Source organism: Rana temporaria, chromosome 1, assembly GCF_905171775.1.
Source record: "Rana temporaria chromosome 1, aRanTem1.1, whole genome shotgun sequence".
Taxonomy (NCBI): Eukaryota; Metazoa; Chordata; class Amphibia; order Anura; family Ranidae; genus Rana; species Rana temporaria.
Window position 1 is genome coordinate 620,788,556 of NC_053489.1, and position 17,171 is coordinate 620,805,726.

General features: G+C 46.5%; 1 protein-coding gene across 2 annotated transcripts in view; it reads left to right on the forward strand.

The window, feature by feature from the left end:
* Window positions 1-17,171, forward strand: part of ZFYVE28 (zinc finger FYVE-type containing 28) — a 338,158-nt gene that overhangs the window by 295,775 nt on the left and 25,212 nt on the right. For both annotated transcript variants that reach the window (XM_040335304.1, XM_040335305.1), the window contains 2 exons: window positions 5,014-5,165; window positions 8,569-8,685. In XM_040335304.1, coding sequence (XP_040191238.1) covers window positions 5,014-5,165; window positions 8,569-8,685 — 269 coding nt within the window. The remainder of the gene's footprint in view (window positions 1-5,013; window positions 5,166-8,568; window positions 8,686-17,171) is intronic.

The following is a 17,171-nucleotide window of genomic DNA, read 5'->3' on the forward strand; positions in this document are numbered from 1 at the left end:
AATAAGTTGAAGCTTCTGCACTAACATCTTTGGCAATCCCGCATAAAGAGAGTTGCAGTAGTCTACGCAGCTACTTATCGTGGCACAGATGACCGTTTTTTTGTCCGAGATATCCAGATATTTAAACAGCCCCCTCAGGAGTTTTAGCTGCCAGTGACATTCACTGACAATCTTTTTCACCTGAGGAGCCAAAGTTAAACCTGAATCTAGGACAAATCCCAGATCACGGACCTGGGGGGGCCACCTCCAGAACAGGACCAAATGAGGGAGGCCAAGGTGGGATATCTGGGGGGGTGGCCAGATCGCTGAAGATGATCACCTCAGTTTTTCCCCTGTTAGGTTTCAGGAAGTTGGCAGATATCCATGTGTTAATGGCCTCCAAACAGCTGGCAAGGGTGGCATCAGCCGTCTGGTTCCTAGGAAGGTCGAGGTCTAGTGGGGTCCATGTTTTGACAGGTCAGGCTGTTTTGGTGGCAAAAGGGGGACCTACGCAATACTAGGGGGGTGGTCATAAAGGTATTGGGCTGATCAGTGTATATATTCTATAACTGACCTTCTGTATATCCTAGCTCCCTGGCAGTTAATGCTCATTTGTGGTCTTGGGTCTTTGTGTTGGGCCTGCATTGATCAATACAACACAATGCACCTGGTGTGAACAAGTCCTTATATTGTTGGGAGCTCCTTGTGTCTCCATTGACACCTATGCTATTCTGAAGAGAAGGATTTGCTGTTTTATTTTCCCAGTCTTTTTTTTTTTTTGTCTTATACATAATGACTTGCATGATGACCCTAGAAGCAGCTGATCATGTGCGTGGGTCACCCATCAGCGTTGTAGTAATCTACATCTATGTAGGTGGTAGCTCCTCCTGATTATTGAACATCTCAGCCGATGCTGAATTATTGGGTAGGAGCATTGGATACTATTGAAGTCCAGGGAACAGAAGTGTCTGTGTCAGCTGCCTGAAATGACTAATTATCTGAAGTTGCTAATCCTATTAATGACACATAATTGTTTTTGCTTACACCATCAGATTGATTCTGCATGCTGACATGTTCCTTGTAGTTACATTGATTTCAGGATTAGACCTCTATAATAAATATATCTATTATGCTGGCGCTGCAAGGCAGCTAAATTTATTTGTGTATAATTAAGCAGTAAGATTCGTTCATGGCTGTGAGCAGTAATGTCTGTACTGATGAGACACATAGAGTCAGATATCAGGGAAAACGGGCCTGTTCTGGCCTACACAGGGGACATACTTTAATATAGAGGACCGCGAAAGAAGAGTTAGGCCGCGTACACACGATCAGTCCATCCGACGAGATCGATTCCAACGCTGTGACGTAAAACACGACGACGTGCAGAGAAAAATGAAGTTCAATGCTTCCAAGCATGCGTCGACTTGATTCTGAGCATGCGCGGGTTTTTAACTGATGCTTTTGCGTACTAACCATCGGTTTTGACCTATCGGTTAGGCGTCCATCGGTTGAATTTTAAAGCAAGTTCTAAATTTTTGGACCGAAGGATAACTGACCGATGGGGCCCACACACGGTCGGTTTGGACCGATGAAACGGACCTTCAGTTCGTTTCCATCGGTTTTGACTGACCGTGTGTACGCAGCCTAAGGCCTCATTCAAAAATAATACATACCCTGTGTTCAGGGCCCCTTGGTGCATTCTGGGCTGTGTAACTGCACCCACACGGATGTCACATTGGGAACAGTGGCCGTGTCCCAATTGACAACCAGGTGGTTGAGCTTTGTGGTATACATATTGTTATAATTTTTGCCCCGCCACAATAATAATCTCCTGTTGCCACTTGCCAAATGTGAGCCATTCATTGGTTTGGACTTATTTTTTCAGGTAGTGAGGAGGGGACATCCTCTATCAAACACCCTCTAAAAAGCGGTCATCCGATTATACAGCAGGGGTGTCCAAACTTTTTTCAAAAAGGGCTAGATTTGATGAAGTGAACATGCATGAGGGACGACCATTTTGCCTGACATTCTTTGAACCATTAAAATGAAATGCAGATGAACTAATACACTGCCCAACAATAATTCTCTTGCCTTTGTGGCTGTGTGTGTATTCGGACAGTGGCACCATCAGCTGTCAGAACACCCTGATCAGACGCTGATCCTGAAAACGTCTCCAACATATCTATTCGATGGAAGTTGATCAAACGATAGACTGCTGTGAAGCTTGGACAACCACACACTGACTTCAGCCATGTTCACACAGAAGTGCTTTTTAGGAAGGGGCTGCAGGTTCCTGCTGGCTGAAAACCTCATCAGTTTAAATGTGTTCAGATGAGTGTACTAACAGTCATGTTTAAATCTGTTGTGTTTAATGCGTTTAGAGCAGGGTTTGACAAAATTGGTTTGAATCTAGGAGCCAGCTAAAAAAGTTAGGAGCCAGTTTTTTTTGTTTTTTTTTTATTTGGTGTTGGGGTACTTTCACACTGGGGCGTCGCGGGCGTTGGCAATAAAGCGCCGCTATTTCTGTGTCGTTTTTGCCCCTTTTTAACCCCCGCTACAGCTGAAAAAAGGTTAAAACCGCCCGAAAAAGGGCTACTGCCGCGCTGCCATATTAATTTCAATGGGCAGGGGTGCTTTAGGAGCAGAGGAATTTACCTCTTGAGAAGAGGAGATTAAGGGGAGATATAATCGACATGTACAAATATATAAGAGGTCCATATAGTGAACTTGGTGTTGAGTTATTCACTTTACGGTCAACACTCAGGACAAGGGGGCATGCTTTACGTCTAGCGGAAAAGAGATTTCACCTTCAAATACGGAAAGGTTTCTTCACAGAAAGAGCTGTGAAAATGTGGAACAGACTCCCTCCAGAGGTGGTTCTGGCCAGCTCAGTAAAGTGCTTTAAGAAAAGCCTGGATACTTTCCTAAATGTACATAATATAACTGGGTACTGACATTTATAGGTAAAGTTGATCAAGGGAATATCCGATTGCCTCTCGGGGGATCAGGAAGGAATTTTTTCCCCTGCTGTAGCAAATTGGATCATGCTTTGCTGAGGTTTTTTGCCTTCCTCTGGATCAACTGTGGGTATAGAATTGGGTATATGTGATTGTATGATATTATTATTATTTTATTTCTTATGGTTGAACTTGATGGACTTGTGTCTTTTTTCAACCTGACTAACTATGTAACTATCTCTTTACAATTTCCAAACTTGCTGGAGTGAAAAATCTCATATGTTATTATTTATGGTATTGAGGTATGAACATGCACTACAGACTAAGGTTGTCCCGATACCACTTTTTTAAGACCAAGTACAAGTACCGATACCCTTTTTCAAGTACTCGCGGATACCGATTACCGGTACTTTTTTTTTTTACAATGCTTTCTTTTTTTTCTTTTTTTTCCTTTTTTTTTTTTTTAGGTGTCTGTGTGTTTTTTTTTACTTTCATTTTTATTTTTTACAATATTTATTTTTTATTATTTATTGCAATACTTTTATTTTTTTTTATTTTTTTTATCAGCCCTGTTGGGGGGCTTTGGTGAGATATCAGGCGTCTTAACAGACCTCTGATATCTACCCCTTTAAGACAGAGAGAGAGACACAGGATAGAGATTCCCCATTCCATTTCTCTGCAGCCTCAGCTGCACTGAAAATGAATGGAGAGAAGATAGCGGCTCCTCTCCATTCATAAACTGAGACATCGTAATCAGAGGAGGTTACAATGTTTCAGCTATGTGATGGACAGAGTCAGTGATCACTGACTCTGTTCATACAGAAAAGGAAAGAGTAGGACAAAGAGAGGGAAAGCAGAATGGAGGGGGACACAGAGCGAAACTGGAGGGGGACAGCAGCAGAATGGAGGGGACAAGAGAAGGATGCGGGGACAGTCGGCAGTGATCGTGTGTGGTGGAGTTGCAAGCACCGATCACCCTGTATAGATTTCACGAAAGCAACTGAAAGTAGCGGGGGGAGAAGCTTTTAACTCCCCCACACACCGATCACCACTGACTGTCCAGGTATCGGGTGAAGCATCGGGGGGAGCATTTTCCGGAGTACAAGTACTTGGGCAAATGCTCAGTATCAGGACAACCCTACTACAGACCAGTGTTAATTTACAAGTCAAATTTCAATTTAGTTTTAGTCTTAGTCTTTTAACTAAAATGCCATTTTAGTTTGTCGTATTTTAGTCATCTCAATTGTTTTAGTCGTATTTTAGTTGACTAAAATAGTGTTCATTTACTTGACTAAAATGTTTTAGTCGATTTAATTAACACTGATGTAAAAGGGGCACACGTCTGTTTTCTCCCACTGGTCCATAGGGGTGAAATGTGGGTGGACTGACAGGTGGACCTGATCGGACCCTTCGTATGAAAGGGGCCTCAGACTTAGAGGAGACCGTAGCTTCCACATATGTGAGTGTAAGCAACCGAGATCTGTTTTTATTAAGATTATAGAAGCAAACTTCCTTTTAGGTCCCTGTGTTACCTTGGAACTGTTGGAAGGGTTGTTTGTTTGCTAGGAATCTGATGCTCTTGTAGGGTCTTGTTCCTCCCGGGTCGCTGGAAGAATTGATTTGTCTATTAGCACGTCTCTCTGGTTACGATGTATATATGAAATTTGTTTCTGGGAACATACACAGAGGTGAAATGCCCCTTTAAAAAATAATCTGATTTGCAATAGTGGAGAGTATCCTCACCCTGGCTGTGACTTTGTAGAAAGTTCTGTTCTTGGACGGATTTTGGATTATACTGAGAGGTAAGTGCTGGTGTTATTAGAAAGCAATCTGCTGCTTTGGCATCTCATTGTGCGATTGTCACTTCACATCTCTGAGAGCGACAACTGAGAACAGGCATCTGTCAGACTTCTTACTCTGTGATAGAAATCTGTATTTCTCCTTTCCCGCATATAGGAACACGGGTGACCTTCTCCGTATCATCTTTAATAACACGTTGCTACAAGTGTGGGTGCTTTTCGCCATTCATTTTTCTCCTGGTGCTTCTTTCTCTTACCTTTATGTGTTCTCCCCGCAGCTTGATGACCAGCTCCTGTTCATCGGATGACATTGATCAGGAGGAAATACAGCTGGCCTTGCAGGCTGCGAAGATTGCGTCCAGAGAAAAGATCAGATCCCGCTTCCACAGCAGTAATGACCTCATTCACCGGCTCTTTGTCTGCATCTCAGGTTTGTCTCCCTTCTATTCATCAGCTCTATACAGCAATTCTATCCTATCACTCATCTGATTAACACACATTCATATAGAATATGTTTACATTTTGTTATTTTATATTCTAATTAGATTCACATTAAAAAAAAGATTGCGCGTTGGTGTGTAATCATTACATTGCGCATTAAATGAATGTTTAAAGCCGAACTCCATGCAGCTATAAAACCGACACCAATTAATGCAGCTCTGTATTCCCGAAAAAAAATAATTGCATCTCTTTTTTAAAAGTGGTTCTAAAAGCAGAAGTTTTTTTTCTTTTTTTTTTGATTTTTTTTAACCTTGATGCATTCTCTTCATTAAGGTAAAAAAAAATCTGTGTGCAGGTGCCCCCCCGCCCCCCCTGCCCTCCCTTATACTTAATCGAGCGGCTCTTCCTCCTCACAGGGCAAATTGGTAGAAGCGGGAGCCATTGGCTTCTGGTGCTGTCAATCAAATTCTGTTTTGTGCAGAAGGCAGGGTTGAGCCGTCCTGTCTGTCTGTTAATACAGGCAGCGCAGCTCGGGGTTGTGAGAAGAGGAGGTGTCAAACGCACCAGTGAGGAACCCTAAACAAGAAGGATCAAAACAATTGCATGGAGCAGGTAACCATAACATATATAAAAAAAAGCCCAAAGGCTGAAGCTGCGCAAGGCTTCACTGCCTGTTTCCCTTAGTAAAGATGGCGGCGCGGGGACCTGCCGCGATCGAGGCATCGGCCTCGGGGGTCCGACTTCGTGGGCACCTAGGACAGGTAAGTGTCCTTATTAAAAGTCAGCAGCTACAGTGTTTGTAGCGGCTGACTTGAACAAAAAAAAATGCGTGTTGAACCTTGCTTTAAAACATCAAAATTATCCAAAATAGATGCAGCGCTAATCAAAATTGATAGATAACAAGTGAAAAAAGTGTCATGTGATAAAATTGAAAAAAATTGATATGTATAAAAAAACAATGAAATACCAAACAATATAGTAAAATCACAACAGTGTGTCAGTCCATATATGATAAGTAAAACCATAAACAGTGACCAAAAAATCCTTGTGAAAAGTGATTAACAAATTAAGACGTGAAAACTAAAGCAGAGTCCCATAAGTAATAAGATCTGTAAACTGGCAGATAAGGAAAACCCATCCATGTGAGAAGATGAAAATCGGTCTCCCTCAGACTGTGCAGTCTCTTGATCAGCCGCTAGGTGTTAGTGGTACACGGAAACAGAGAAAAGGAAAACTTCCATAGTACAGTACGTTTTTAAATAAAAATGAATTTAATAAAAAGTGTCGCACTTACAATATAGCAGTAAATCACAGCGATGAGCATGAAAAAACAGTGAGGTCGCAATGTCTTGTTCGACTACACTTCACTTCCTTGTTTGTTTGCCCATCCACTTCCTGAAAGAAACAACGTAATGACATCACCGTCGTAGGCTCCACCCTACCTGTTTCGTCACGATAGTGAAGTCCCAAGCTTCCTTCTGTGACCTGGCGCCATCTGGTGGTGGCCGTTGGCATTACAAGTAAAACAGCAGTTCTAATGTGTAATTTTTCACTGTTTTCACTGCCATCTCCTTCCCTCTAATTAGAACCCCCAAACATTATATATATTTTTTATTCTAACACCCTAGAGAATAAAATGGCAATCGTTGCAATACTTTCTGTCACGCCATATTTGCACAGCGGTCTTACCAGCGCACTTTTTTGGGGAAAAAATACACTTTTTTTAATTAAAAAATAAGACAACAGTAAAGTTATCCCAATTTTTTTTTATATTGTGAAAGATAATGTTACGCCGAGTAAATTGATACCAAACATGTCACGCTTCAAAATTGCATCCGCTCATGGAATGACGACAAACTTTTACCCTTTAAAATCTCCATAGGCGACGTTTAAAAAATTCTACAGGTTGCATGTTTTGAGTTACAGAGGAGGTCTAGGGCTAAAATTATTGCTCTAGCGATCACGGCGATACCTCACGTGTGATTTGAATACCGTTTACATATGCGGGTGCTACTCATGTATGTGTTCGCTTCTACGTGCAAGCTCGTCGGGACGGGGCACGTTTTCTGGCTCCTAACTTTTTTAGCTGGCTCCTAGATTCCAAGCAAATTTGTCAGACCCTGTCCCACCCTCATAGATCTTTTGCTTGAGGATTCTCCAAAGGTTCGCAATATGATTGAGGTCAGGGGAGGATGGAGGCCACACCATGACTTTCTCTCCTTTTATCCCTATAGCAGCCATTGATGCAGAGATATTCTTTGCAGCATGAGATGGTGCATTGTCAAAAACATTAATAAAAATGCAATAAAACTATCCCCTATTTTGTAAACGCTATAAATTTTGCGCAAACCAATTGTCGCTCTATTTTTGTTTATAGTGCAAAAAATAAAAACCGCAGAGGTGATCAAATACCACCAAGAGAAAGCTCTATTTGTGGGAAAAAAAGGACGCCAATTTTGTTTGGGATCCACGTCGCACGACCGCGCAATTGTCAGTTAAAGCGACGCAGTGCTGAATCGCAAAAAGGGGCCTGGTCCTTTTTAGCTGCATTTTGGTCCGGGTCTTAAGTGGTTAATTGGGCTCACCTGGCAATCTAATTATCACAGGTGTCCGAGATTGTTTTCAGTGATCAAAAGAGCCCTGAGGCCGGGTTCACACTGATACTACACGACTTTCATCCTACTTTGCTCTGCGACATCAGTCCTACATCCATCCGACTTTCATGAACAGGATACTACTTTGATCCGACTTTGTGATAGTCTGACTTGTTCTTTGACCAATCAAAACAATCCCAGTGTGGGATAAATTATTTTTACTGCTGCTGTAATCACAATGTTGGATGCCACAAGTCGGATGGTTAGGACAAGGATCCTACTTTGATCCGACTTCAGTAGGATCAAAGTCTGACCAAAGTAGTGCAGGAACTTTTTTTAAAGTCGGACCGACTTGTGTCGGGCCAGTTAAGACGGCTCTCATAGGCAAACATTGATTTTCATACGTCATGAGCTCCCAATGTCGGAGCGTTTGTCGTACCAGTGTGAACCCAGCCTGAAACACAATACCATCCATGAGTTAAACTAAAAAACTAGAATTTGCATAATAATTTGGAACAGTGTGTGTGTGTGTGTGTGTGTGTGTGTATATATAATATACACTTTTAAAAAAAATTATACTAATGTAGAGCCAGACAGCAATGACTCGCTCATGTTAGGTCAATAAGTGTAATTTACCATGTGTGTTGAATTTCTTCTTGCCCATTTGGCAGGATGAAAAGGAGAATGTTGTTACTATGAGCAGCAAAAATGGTTTCACCTCCAGACACTTCTGCATGATGCCCAGTACTGTTCCCTGACCACATAAGAGATGATGTTTGTGCTCGTTGTCATCCTCAGGTGTTGCTGATCAGTTGCAGACAAACTATGCAAGTGACCTAAGGAGTATCCTAAAGACTTTGTTTGAAGTCATGGCCACCAAACAGGAGATAGATGACAAAGGGAAACCGAAAAAAGGTAACTTTTAATTTTTTTTCGAAATTCATAGACTTTAATTGGAACTGTATAAGGCCTCGTATGTCTGATAATCTAATAAAGGGGTTGTAAAGTTTTTTTTTTAAATAGCAAACATGTTGTTATACTTACCTCCTCTGTGCAAGGGTATTTCACAGAGCGGCCCCTGATCCTCCTCTTATGTGGTCCCTCAGTGACACTGCTGACTCCTTCTCTTATCGAGTGCAGCCAAGCAGAGCCTCATTCCACAGGGGCACTCTTGCGGGCACACCCCTGAGTCCTGCTGCTTCGTCCATTGACACAGATGGCAAGATCCTGCCCCATCCCGACTCCCGTGTTACTGGATTTGATTGACAGCAGCGGGAGCCAATGGCTTCTGCTGCCTTTTAATCTATCGAATGAGGACCCGAGACAGCGGCTGGAGCTGCGGTGCTTGTCCCCGTTGCTGGAATGATCAGGTTAAGGTAAGTAAAACAGGGGCTCTGGAGGGCTGCTGCACTACAGAAGGTTTTTCACCTTAATGCATAGAATGCATTGAGGTGAAAAACCTTGAAGGTTGGGGCGTGGCTTAGCGATGGCCGAGTGAGGACGTTTTGCCTTTGAGCTCCAGGCTTCCCCCCGGCTTATCCCGACATACAACGGACTTTGTAACTCACAGAGTTCCTCTCAACAGCAGGGCGAGATGCCGGAGGACCTCCGCTCCATACTACAGGCCCTCCCCACTAAGGCTGATATTGAAGACCTTGTCCGCCGAGTGGAGGAGGCCCACGGACGCGCCATCTATGAGGTAAGAGAGGAGCTGCAGACTATCTCAATGAGGGTGGATACTGGGGAGGCTTCGATCTCCTCCCTAGAGCAGAGAGTAACGGCACTGGAGGGCGCTCATGCAGTGCAGGCGGCCACCGCCATAGATCTACAACTACATTTAGAGGATTTAGAGGACCGCGGCCGCCGCAATAATCTGCGGCTGCGGGGCCTTCCGGAGGCCACGGGATCGGAGGATCTGGCGGTGTCTGTGGTGGCAATATTCCAGGGTCTGCTGGGCGACTCACCCCCTGCCCTTGAGCTGGATCGTTTTCACAGAACTCTGGGCCCCAGGTCCTCGGACCCAGACCGCCCCCGGGATGTCCTTTGCAGGCTCCACCGTTACACCCACAAGGAGTTAATCCTCCGTAAGGCCTGGGAGCATGGAGATGTGAATTTTGATGGAGCCACGTTAAAGATTCTTCCGGATCTATCTAAAGCTACACTACAGCGGAGGGCCATGCTGAGGCCAGTCCTCGATCTCGCCAGGAGAGCGGGCTGCACCTACCGCTGGGGATATCCCTTGGCGGTAACCTTCCGCAAGATGACATCGTCTTACACCCTACGCACCCCAGCAGATCTACCAGGACTCTTCGCTTTTCTGGCAACGGACCCAGTAGATGTCCCGAACTGGCTCATCATCTTACCCCGTCAGCCAAACCGACAGCCTTCTGGGCCACACCGGGGAGGCTTCCCCCCTCGCCAGCAGAGATCCACCAGGAGAGCGCGAGATTCGTCCTCCATTGAGGGGTCACGTGAGTCTTAAACGCCCGGGCGATACCTTGCCCTAATGCTCTGAACTGCACGGTTCTATGTTATGAGCCCCCCCTCATTAGATAACTGTTTTGCTGCCAGTTGGCACCTTTGTCCCTCACTGCATTGACGTTGGGGAGTGCCCCCCCCGCGTATGTCGCTTTGCCCCCCCCACCCCCTGTTCGTAGCCGCAATGGCGGTGAAGCTCCCGGGTATGTCGCCTAGGCCCTGCATTACCTGCCCTACGGGACCCTGATGTGTGCAGTCGTTAGACGAGAGCCCTAACTTTGACCCCACATTTGTGCGTCTGCTTATGGAACTGCTGTCACTTTGGTACCGGAGTCCCCCGCTCGGCGGCGGCCGTTGGTGGTGACCCCCTTTCCTGCCGTATCCTGACTTGGTCGCAGACTTAGCTACGTTCTCACTCTGGCCCTCTGGTTCAAGCCATCTGCCGGGATGGGGCGATATGTGGGGGACACCAGGAGGGGGTGGCGGGGGGAGGTGAGGCACCTTGTATGAGTCACTTACTGCCTTGACAGCAACCCTATTCTGCCCCCCAGGAGATCGTGGGCAACATGTTTGTAAGCCTAGAGGGATGCTTAACGGGCAGCCCCATGCGGAAGGAGGGAGGGGGAGGTTCGGTCGAATCTGAAAGTTTAAGGTTTGACTATTTACAGTAGTTTGAATTTGTGCATTATCGTTTAAATGTCTTTATAGTAGTGCTGGACTGCGGGCAAAATGTTCTACGCATGCATGCTACCTATCTGATATATGCTGTTACAATTTTTCTTGTCTTAATACACAAAAAGCCGGGGTGGCCGGTGGACCTCTCGCTGGCTATCTCTTTCCAATCCCCCACTTAGGACGACACTCTAATACTAGCTTCTGTCCTGGTGAGTGTTCAGGCACGGTTGTGCCCTCCTCTTAGTACTTCACACCTACCCACTTTGTAGGTCCTTTGGCTGTCCTAGCTCCCCTCTGGAAGAGGTGTCTGGGTTCTTAGCCACCTCCTCGTTTTCTCTTCCTACCCTCTTACCCCAACTCCTGTACCTCTCCTTCCCCCTACTCCACCCTTTCTCTCACCCTCCCCCCCCCCCCCCCCCTCCTCGCAGACAGGGCGATGGACTCCATACGAGTACTATCTCTAAATGCCAGGGGCTTGAACACGCCTGAAAAGAGGCGAATGCTTCTAAATGATTTGAAAGGGTCTCACACAGACGTCGCCTTTATACAGGAGACTCACTTTAAGCATGACAAATTACCCATTTTAAAAAGTAGGCTATTCCCACTGACTTATCATTCCACCAACCCCACAGCCAAATCCAAGGGTGTGACTATCTTAATCTCCAACAAAGTGCCATGGAAATGCCAGGCGGAGTTAATAGACCCCGGGGGACGATTTGTCTTCCTGAAGGGCCTGGTGGGAACCACGTTACTCACTCTAGCGATGATATATTCCCCGAACGACCAACAGTCTAAATTCATCTCTCACACCTTGGATAGGCTGTCGGACTTTGCGGAGGGCCAGCTGATCCTCGGCGGAGACTTTAACGCCCCCTTGATCCCACCCTCTGACACCTCATCTGGGAGCTCGGCAATACCCCCGACGCAAAGAAAAAGAATAGCCACTGCCCTACACAAAGCACGTCTGATAGATGTTTGGCGCCTACACCACCCCACAGAACGGGATTACACGTTCTTCTCCGCACCCCACAAACTATACTCCAGGATCGACTTTTTCTTAATCCCACACAATCAGCTGCACGCAGTATTCGACTCGTCGATTGGTCACATCACCTGGTCAGACCACGCACCCATCTACCTGACGTACACCTTAGATGGAGGCGTCTCGGCTAGACCCAAGTTCTGGCGTCTAAATGAGAGCCTTCTCCAGACCCCGGAGGTCCTGGCGGATGTCATGAGAGAGCTCCCCCTGTACTTCCAAGAAAACGACACCCAAGACTGCGACCCTGGGTCCCTTTGGGAGGCCCATAAGGCTGTCATGAGGGGTGTTCTCATCAGACATGGAGCGCGTATCAAGAGAGAACGTAACGCTCAACTCGATACACTGCTGTCTAAACTCCACGTAGCGGAATCCCAACACAAACATAGGCCCACACCCGACCTGGGGACAGAACTGGAAATCCTACGCAAACAAATCACGGACCTACTTCACTATAGAGCGAAAGCGGCGGTACAGATATGTCGGAAAATAGGCTATGAGTCGGGCAACAAGTGCGGTAGGGCATTGGCCAGGGCGGTTAGGGAACAACAATCAGCAGCGTATATCCCTCACATCGTCGGTAAGGAGGGGGGTAAGGTTACGATGCCACAACATATTTCACGGGAGTTCAAGGACTTCTACCACTCACTCTAAAACTTGCCGAGTAGAGACCCGCCGCAGGCAGACATCGACGAATACGTATCGTCCTCACAAATGCCCTCCCTCCCCCCGGAGGCCCTAGAAGATCTAGAGGCCCCAATCACGGTGGAGGAACTCCAGCTTGCTCTAGGATCCATGAAGCCGAATAAAGCCCCGGGCCCGGACGGCTTCACCGTCCAGTATTACAAATCCCTTCTCCCGATCCTGGGCTCGCGTATGGTTTCCTTCTTTAATGCAATAGGCGCGGGTTCGCAGTTTCCTAGAGACACTTTAAAAGCTCATATCACACTGATCCATAAGGATGCGGGATCTTGCGGGAGCTATAGGCCAATTTCCCTTTTAAATACCGATTTAAAATTATTCACCAAAATACTGTCCACCCGATTGGCGCAGCACCTCCAATCTCTGTCCCACCTAGATCAGGTAGGTTTCATCCCCACAAGGGAGGCCAGGGACAACACCGTCAAGGTACTCAACCTAGTCCACCTAGCGAACACGAGCCGTACCCCTTGCGTCTTTGTTAGTACCGACGTCGAAAAGGCGTTCAACAGAGTCAACTGGAACTTTATGTTCTCTGTCCTCCGTCACATCGGAGTGGGGGGGAGGATGCTGTCATGGATAGGGGGGATTTATTCCAACCCAACAGCCCAAGTTAAGGTAAACGGACTCCTGTCGGACCCATTTCCTATCACAAACGGTACGAGACAGGGCTGCCCGTTGTCCCCACTCCTCTTTGCCCTCTCCCTGGAACCCTTTCTATGTAGAATTAGACTGAACCCCGTCATACGGGGTCTCACGGCGGGGACCCTACAATGTAAGGTCTCTGCATATGCAGATGACCTCCTTTTCTCCCTGACGAACCCAATGATTTCTCTGCCGAACCTACTGAAAGAATTTCATACATATGGAGCCATCTCGAACCTTAAAATAAATTATTCCAAGTCAGAGGCAATGGGGGTGGCTATCTCCCCACAGTGTATTTCAACCATCCAAGCGAATTTCCCCTTCCAATGGACGAACACGGCCCTTAAATACTTGGGGACTCTGATTCCGGCGGACCTGTCCAGGGTGTTTACTCTCAACTTCCCTCCGGTATTAGTGACGGCCCGCTCCCTGCTCGACAGATGGCATAGAGGAATGCACTCCTGGTTCGGCAGATGCAATCTTATAAAGATGTGCATACTCCCCAAATTCCTATACCTGTTCCAGGCTCTCCCCATCCAGATTCCTGTCCCCTTCCTTAAACAAGTACAGGGCCTCTTTACACGCTTCATATGGGCGCAGAAAAAGCCCAGATTGAATAAAACCCAAATGTCCCTACCCAAGCAGAATGGAGGACTGGCCGTACCCGACATCAGACGCTATCACCAAGCCGCCCATCTATGTAGAATTATAGATTGGAGACGCAATGTAGCACATAAATTGTGGACTCAAATAGAGCAGTCTCAAACAGCGATCCCTTTAAAAAGTGCACTGTGGTGCTTTGATGATGTTCCCCCGAGGCTGAAGTCTCACCCACTGATAGGGTCCACGCTAAGACTGGGTTCCCGGGTGGCTGTGGGGACTCACCTGACGACCGCGTCCTCACCGCTGTATCCGATCATTGGGCACCCGGACTTCTCGCCGGGACTCCATCCGACGGAATATTCAGACCTGAGGGAGAGGGGTCGGGAGCAGGCGTCCGGGTTCGTGACATCGGGACGCTGGGCTTCATTGACTGAATTGACAGACTCCGCGGGCGACTACAGCCTACCCTTTTGGAAGGCGGTGAAATTGCACCACTTCCTTCATTCTATCCCTGACCCACAGAAGTTCTCACGCCCACTGACGACTTTTGAGCAGTGCTGCTCGGAGGCCGGGCCGGCTTCACAAACTCTTTCACAAATGTACTTTCTTTTAAACTCACCCCCCACACAGCCTAGCTTACGCTGCTTAGAGAGATGGGAGTCTGACCTTAACCAGACTTTCTCAGTAGTACAGAAACAACGTATCATTACCTTAGCAATAAAGTCCTCATCCTGCACCAGACTACAGGAAACCAATTTTAAACTCTTCTCCAGGTGGTACCTCACGCCCACCAGGTTACACAAATGTTTCCCTTCTACCTCGGACCGCTGCTGGCGGTGTGGGGTGGACGCGGGCTCCTTACTACACATCTTCTGGTCCTGCCCAGGACTGACGAGTTTCTGGGCGGACGTTCGCCGCATCACGCAAACGTTCACGGAATATGAGATCCCGGACGACGCGTTGTTTTTTCTGCTACACCTGTCAACGATGTCAGTTAAGTCCTATAAAAAATCGTTGGTTTGCCACCTAGTGAATGCCGCTAAGGCATGCATCCCCCTCCGCTGGAAGCAGCAGAGCCCACCGACGGTTGGGTGCTGGCTGCGGAAGGTGGAGGAAACAAAACAAATGGAAGATTTGATTCTCACCGCGCAGCATAAACATGAAGCCTTCACGGAGGTCTGGAGTATCTGGAATGTTTTTATTTTTTCAGATGAGGGTGCTTCCCTACTTGGACGTTGATGTCGCCCTGGTCGGGTTTGGAGTTGACCGCTCCCCACCCTCGTCCTGTCTGTGCTCCCCCCCATTCTCCCCTCCTCTTCCCCCCCCCCTTCTTCCTCCCCCCCCCCTTCCCTCCTCTTCGTTCTCTCTCTTCTTCACCTGATTTCACTTTAACCTCTATTTAAGATAAAATTTAAGCACGGGGAGGTTCCTGCTCACTGATGCTATCCATATCTGAATAGAATGCAATGTACATGTCGTTATGTCCCCTTTTCACGTGAGATTCTGTACAGGGACATGTTACGGTAATGGCTGAAATGTATGGCGACTCCTCTGTACTTGCTTTTTGAGTTCATGTACATCTCTGCTGTAATGTTGGAATTTCTCCACATGTGCTTTCTCAATAAATAATTTGAATAATTGAATTGAATAATTGAATAATTTGTTTGATATACATTTTGAACAGTTGGTAGAAACCATTGCACTTAGTAAATCTGGTTTATGCCACTGTTTAGTTTTTAGCCTGATGCACACTGGGGGTTGGAAGGAACGTGACCAGGCTTCAGTAACTTCACACTTTTTTCTCCCGAGAGGTCACCACTGGGAGCTAGTAACATGCCTGGACTGGAGCACCAGGGGCGTAATTACAGGGGTTGCAATTGCGACCCTGTCCCATGCTCCAGGATGGTGTTGGGGCGGCATATAGAGCAGTGGCATATAGAGGAACGGATCCCATCTATTTTCCTCCTGCCAAGAGTAAAATGGAGGGGATCGGTTCCTCTTTATGCTGCACCTCTCATCCAGCTTCCACTTCTTTCTGCTGCCCCTGGGCCCCTGTGTGCTCCCCTGATCAACATTCCCCACCCCCCCCCCCAACCCTTCATCTGATTAACACATCCATATAGAATATTTTGGCGTCAATTAACCAACATGTTTTTCATGCATTTGTTATTTTATATTCTAATTAGATTCACATAAAAAATGAATTGCGCATTGGTGTGTAATCATTACATTCTGCATAAAATGAATATTTAAAGCCGAACTCCATGCAGGTATAAAACCGACACCAATTAATGCAGCTCTGTATTCCTAGAAAAAAAAAACATTTGCATCTTTTTTTAAAGTGGTTCTAAAGGCATAAGGAGGAAACGGCCCCCTCTATTTTCCTCTTGCAGGTGGAAAATTAAGGGAATCGGTTACTCTTTATGCCGCCGCCCCTCCCATCCAGCTTCCTCATGGTTCTGCTGCCCCTGGGCCCCTGTGTGCTCCCCTGATCAACACCCCCCACCCCCTTGACCTCTCAGCAGCTGGCCAGAGAGGGGAGGGGGGGAAGCCGTCAGGATGAAGAGTAGGGAAGGGGCTGTTTAGACCCCTGATATTTCGCCAGGGCTCCTAAAAAATTAAAGAAAAAATATATATATAAAATGAAATGGTAAAAATAACGAAAAACTACTGACACTAGTGGGGTCGCATAGGTCTCACTTGCAACCAGACCTGTCATTCTGCCTCTGGGCTTGGAGGGAAAAGCTTTAGCCAGGGGTTGGGGGCCCTTCATTGTTTCTTGCACTGGGGGCTTTTGAAGGCTTTAGTTACGCCTCTGCGGAGCACCCTTCAATTAGGTAAGTATTCACATCTTTCCTTTACATGGTAGTTAGAATGGAAGTGGAAGCAGGTTGCTTCTGACTTTACTTCCACTTCCAAAAAGTGCGTTGACTGATGCTGTGTACACACAAACGTTTTTCATGACGAGAAAAATGCTATTTTATTAATTGGGCGTTAAAAACGATCGTGTGTAGAATCCAGAGCATTTTTCTCAACGAGAAAAATGGGCATTAAATATTCAGAACCTGCTCTATTTTTTCTCGTTATTTTTCACATCGTTTATAGTGCGGTTGTATGCGTTATACGTCACCGCGCTTTGCTTGAGCATTTTTTATCACGATCGTGTGTATGCAAGGCAGGCTTGAGAGGAATCACGTCGAGAAAAATTTTGTTTTTTTCCATGCCATGAAAAACGGTCGTGTGTACGCGGCATTAAACTTTG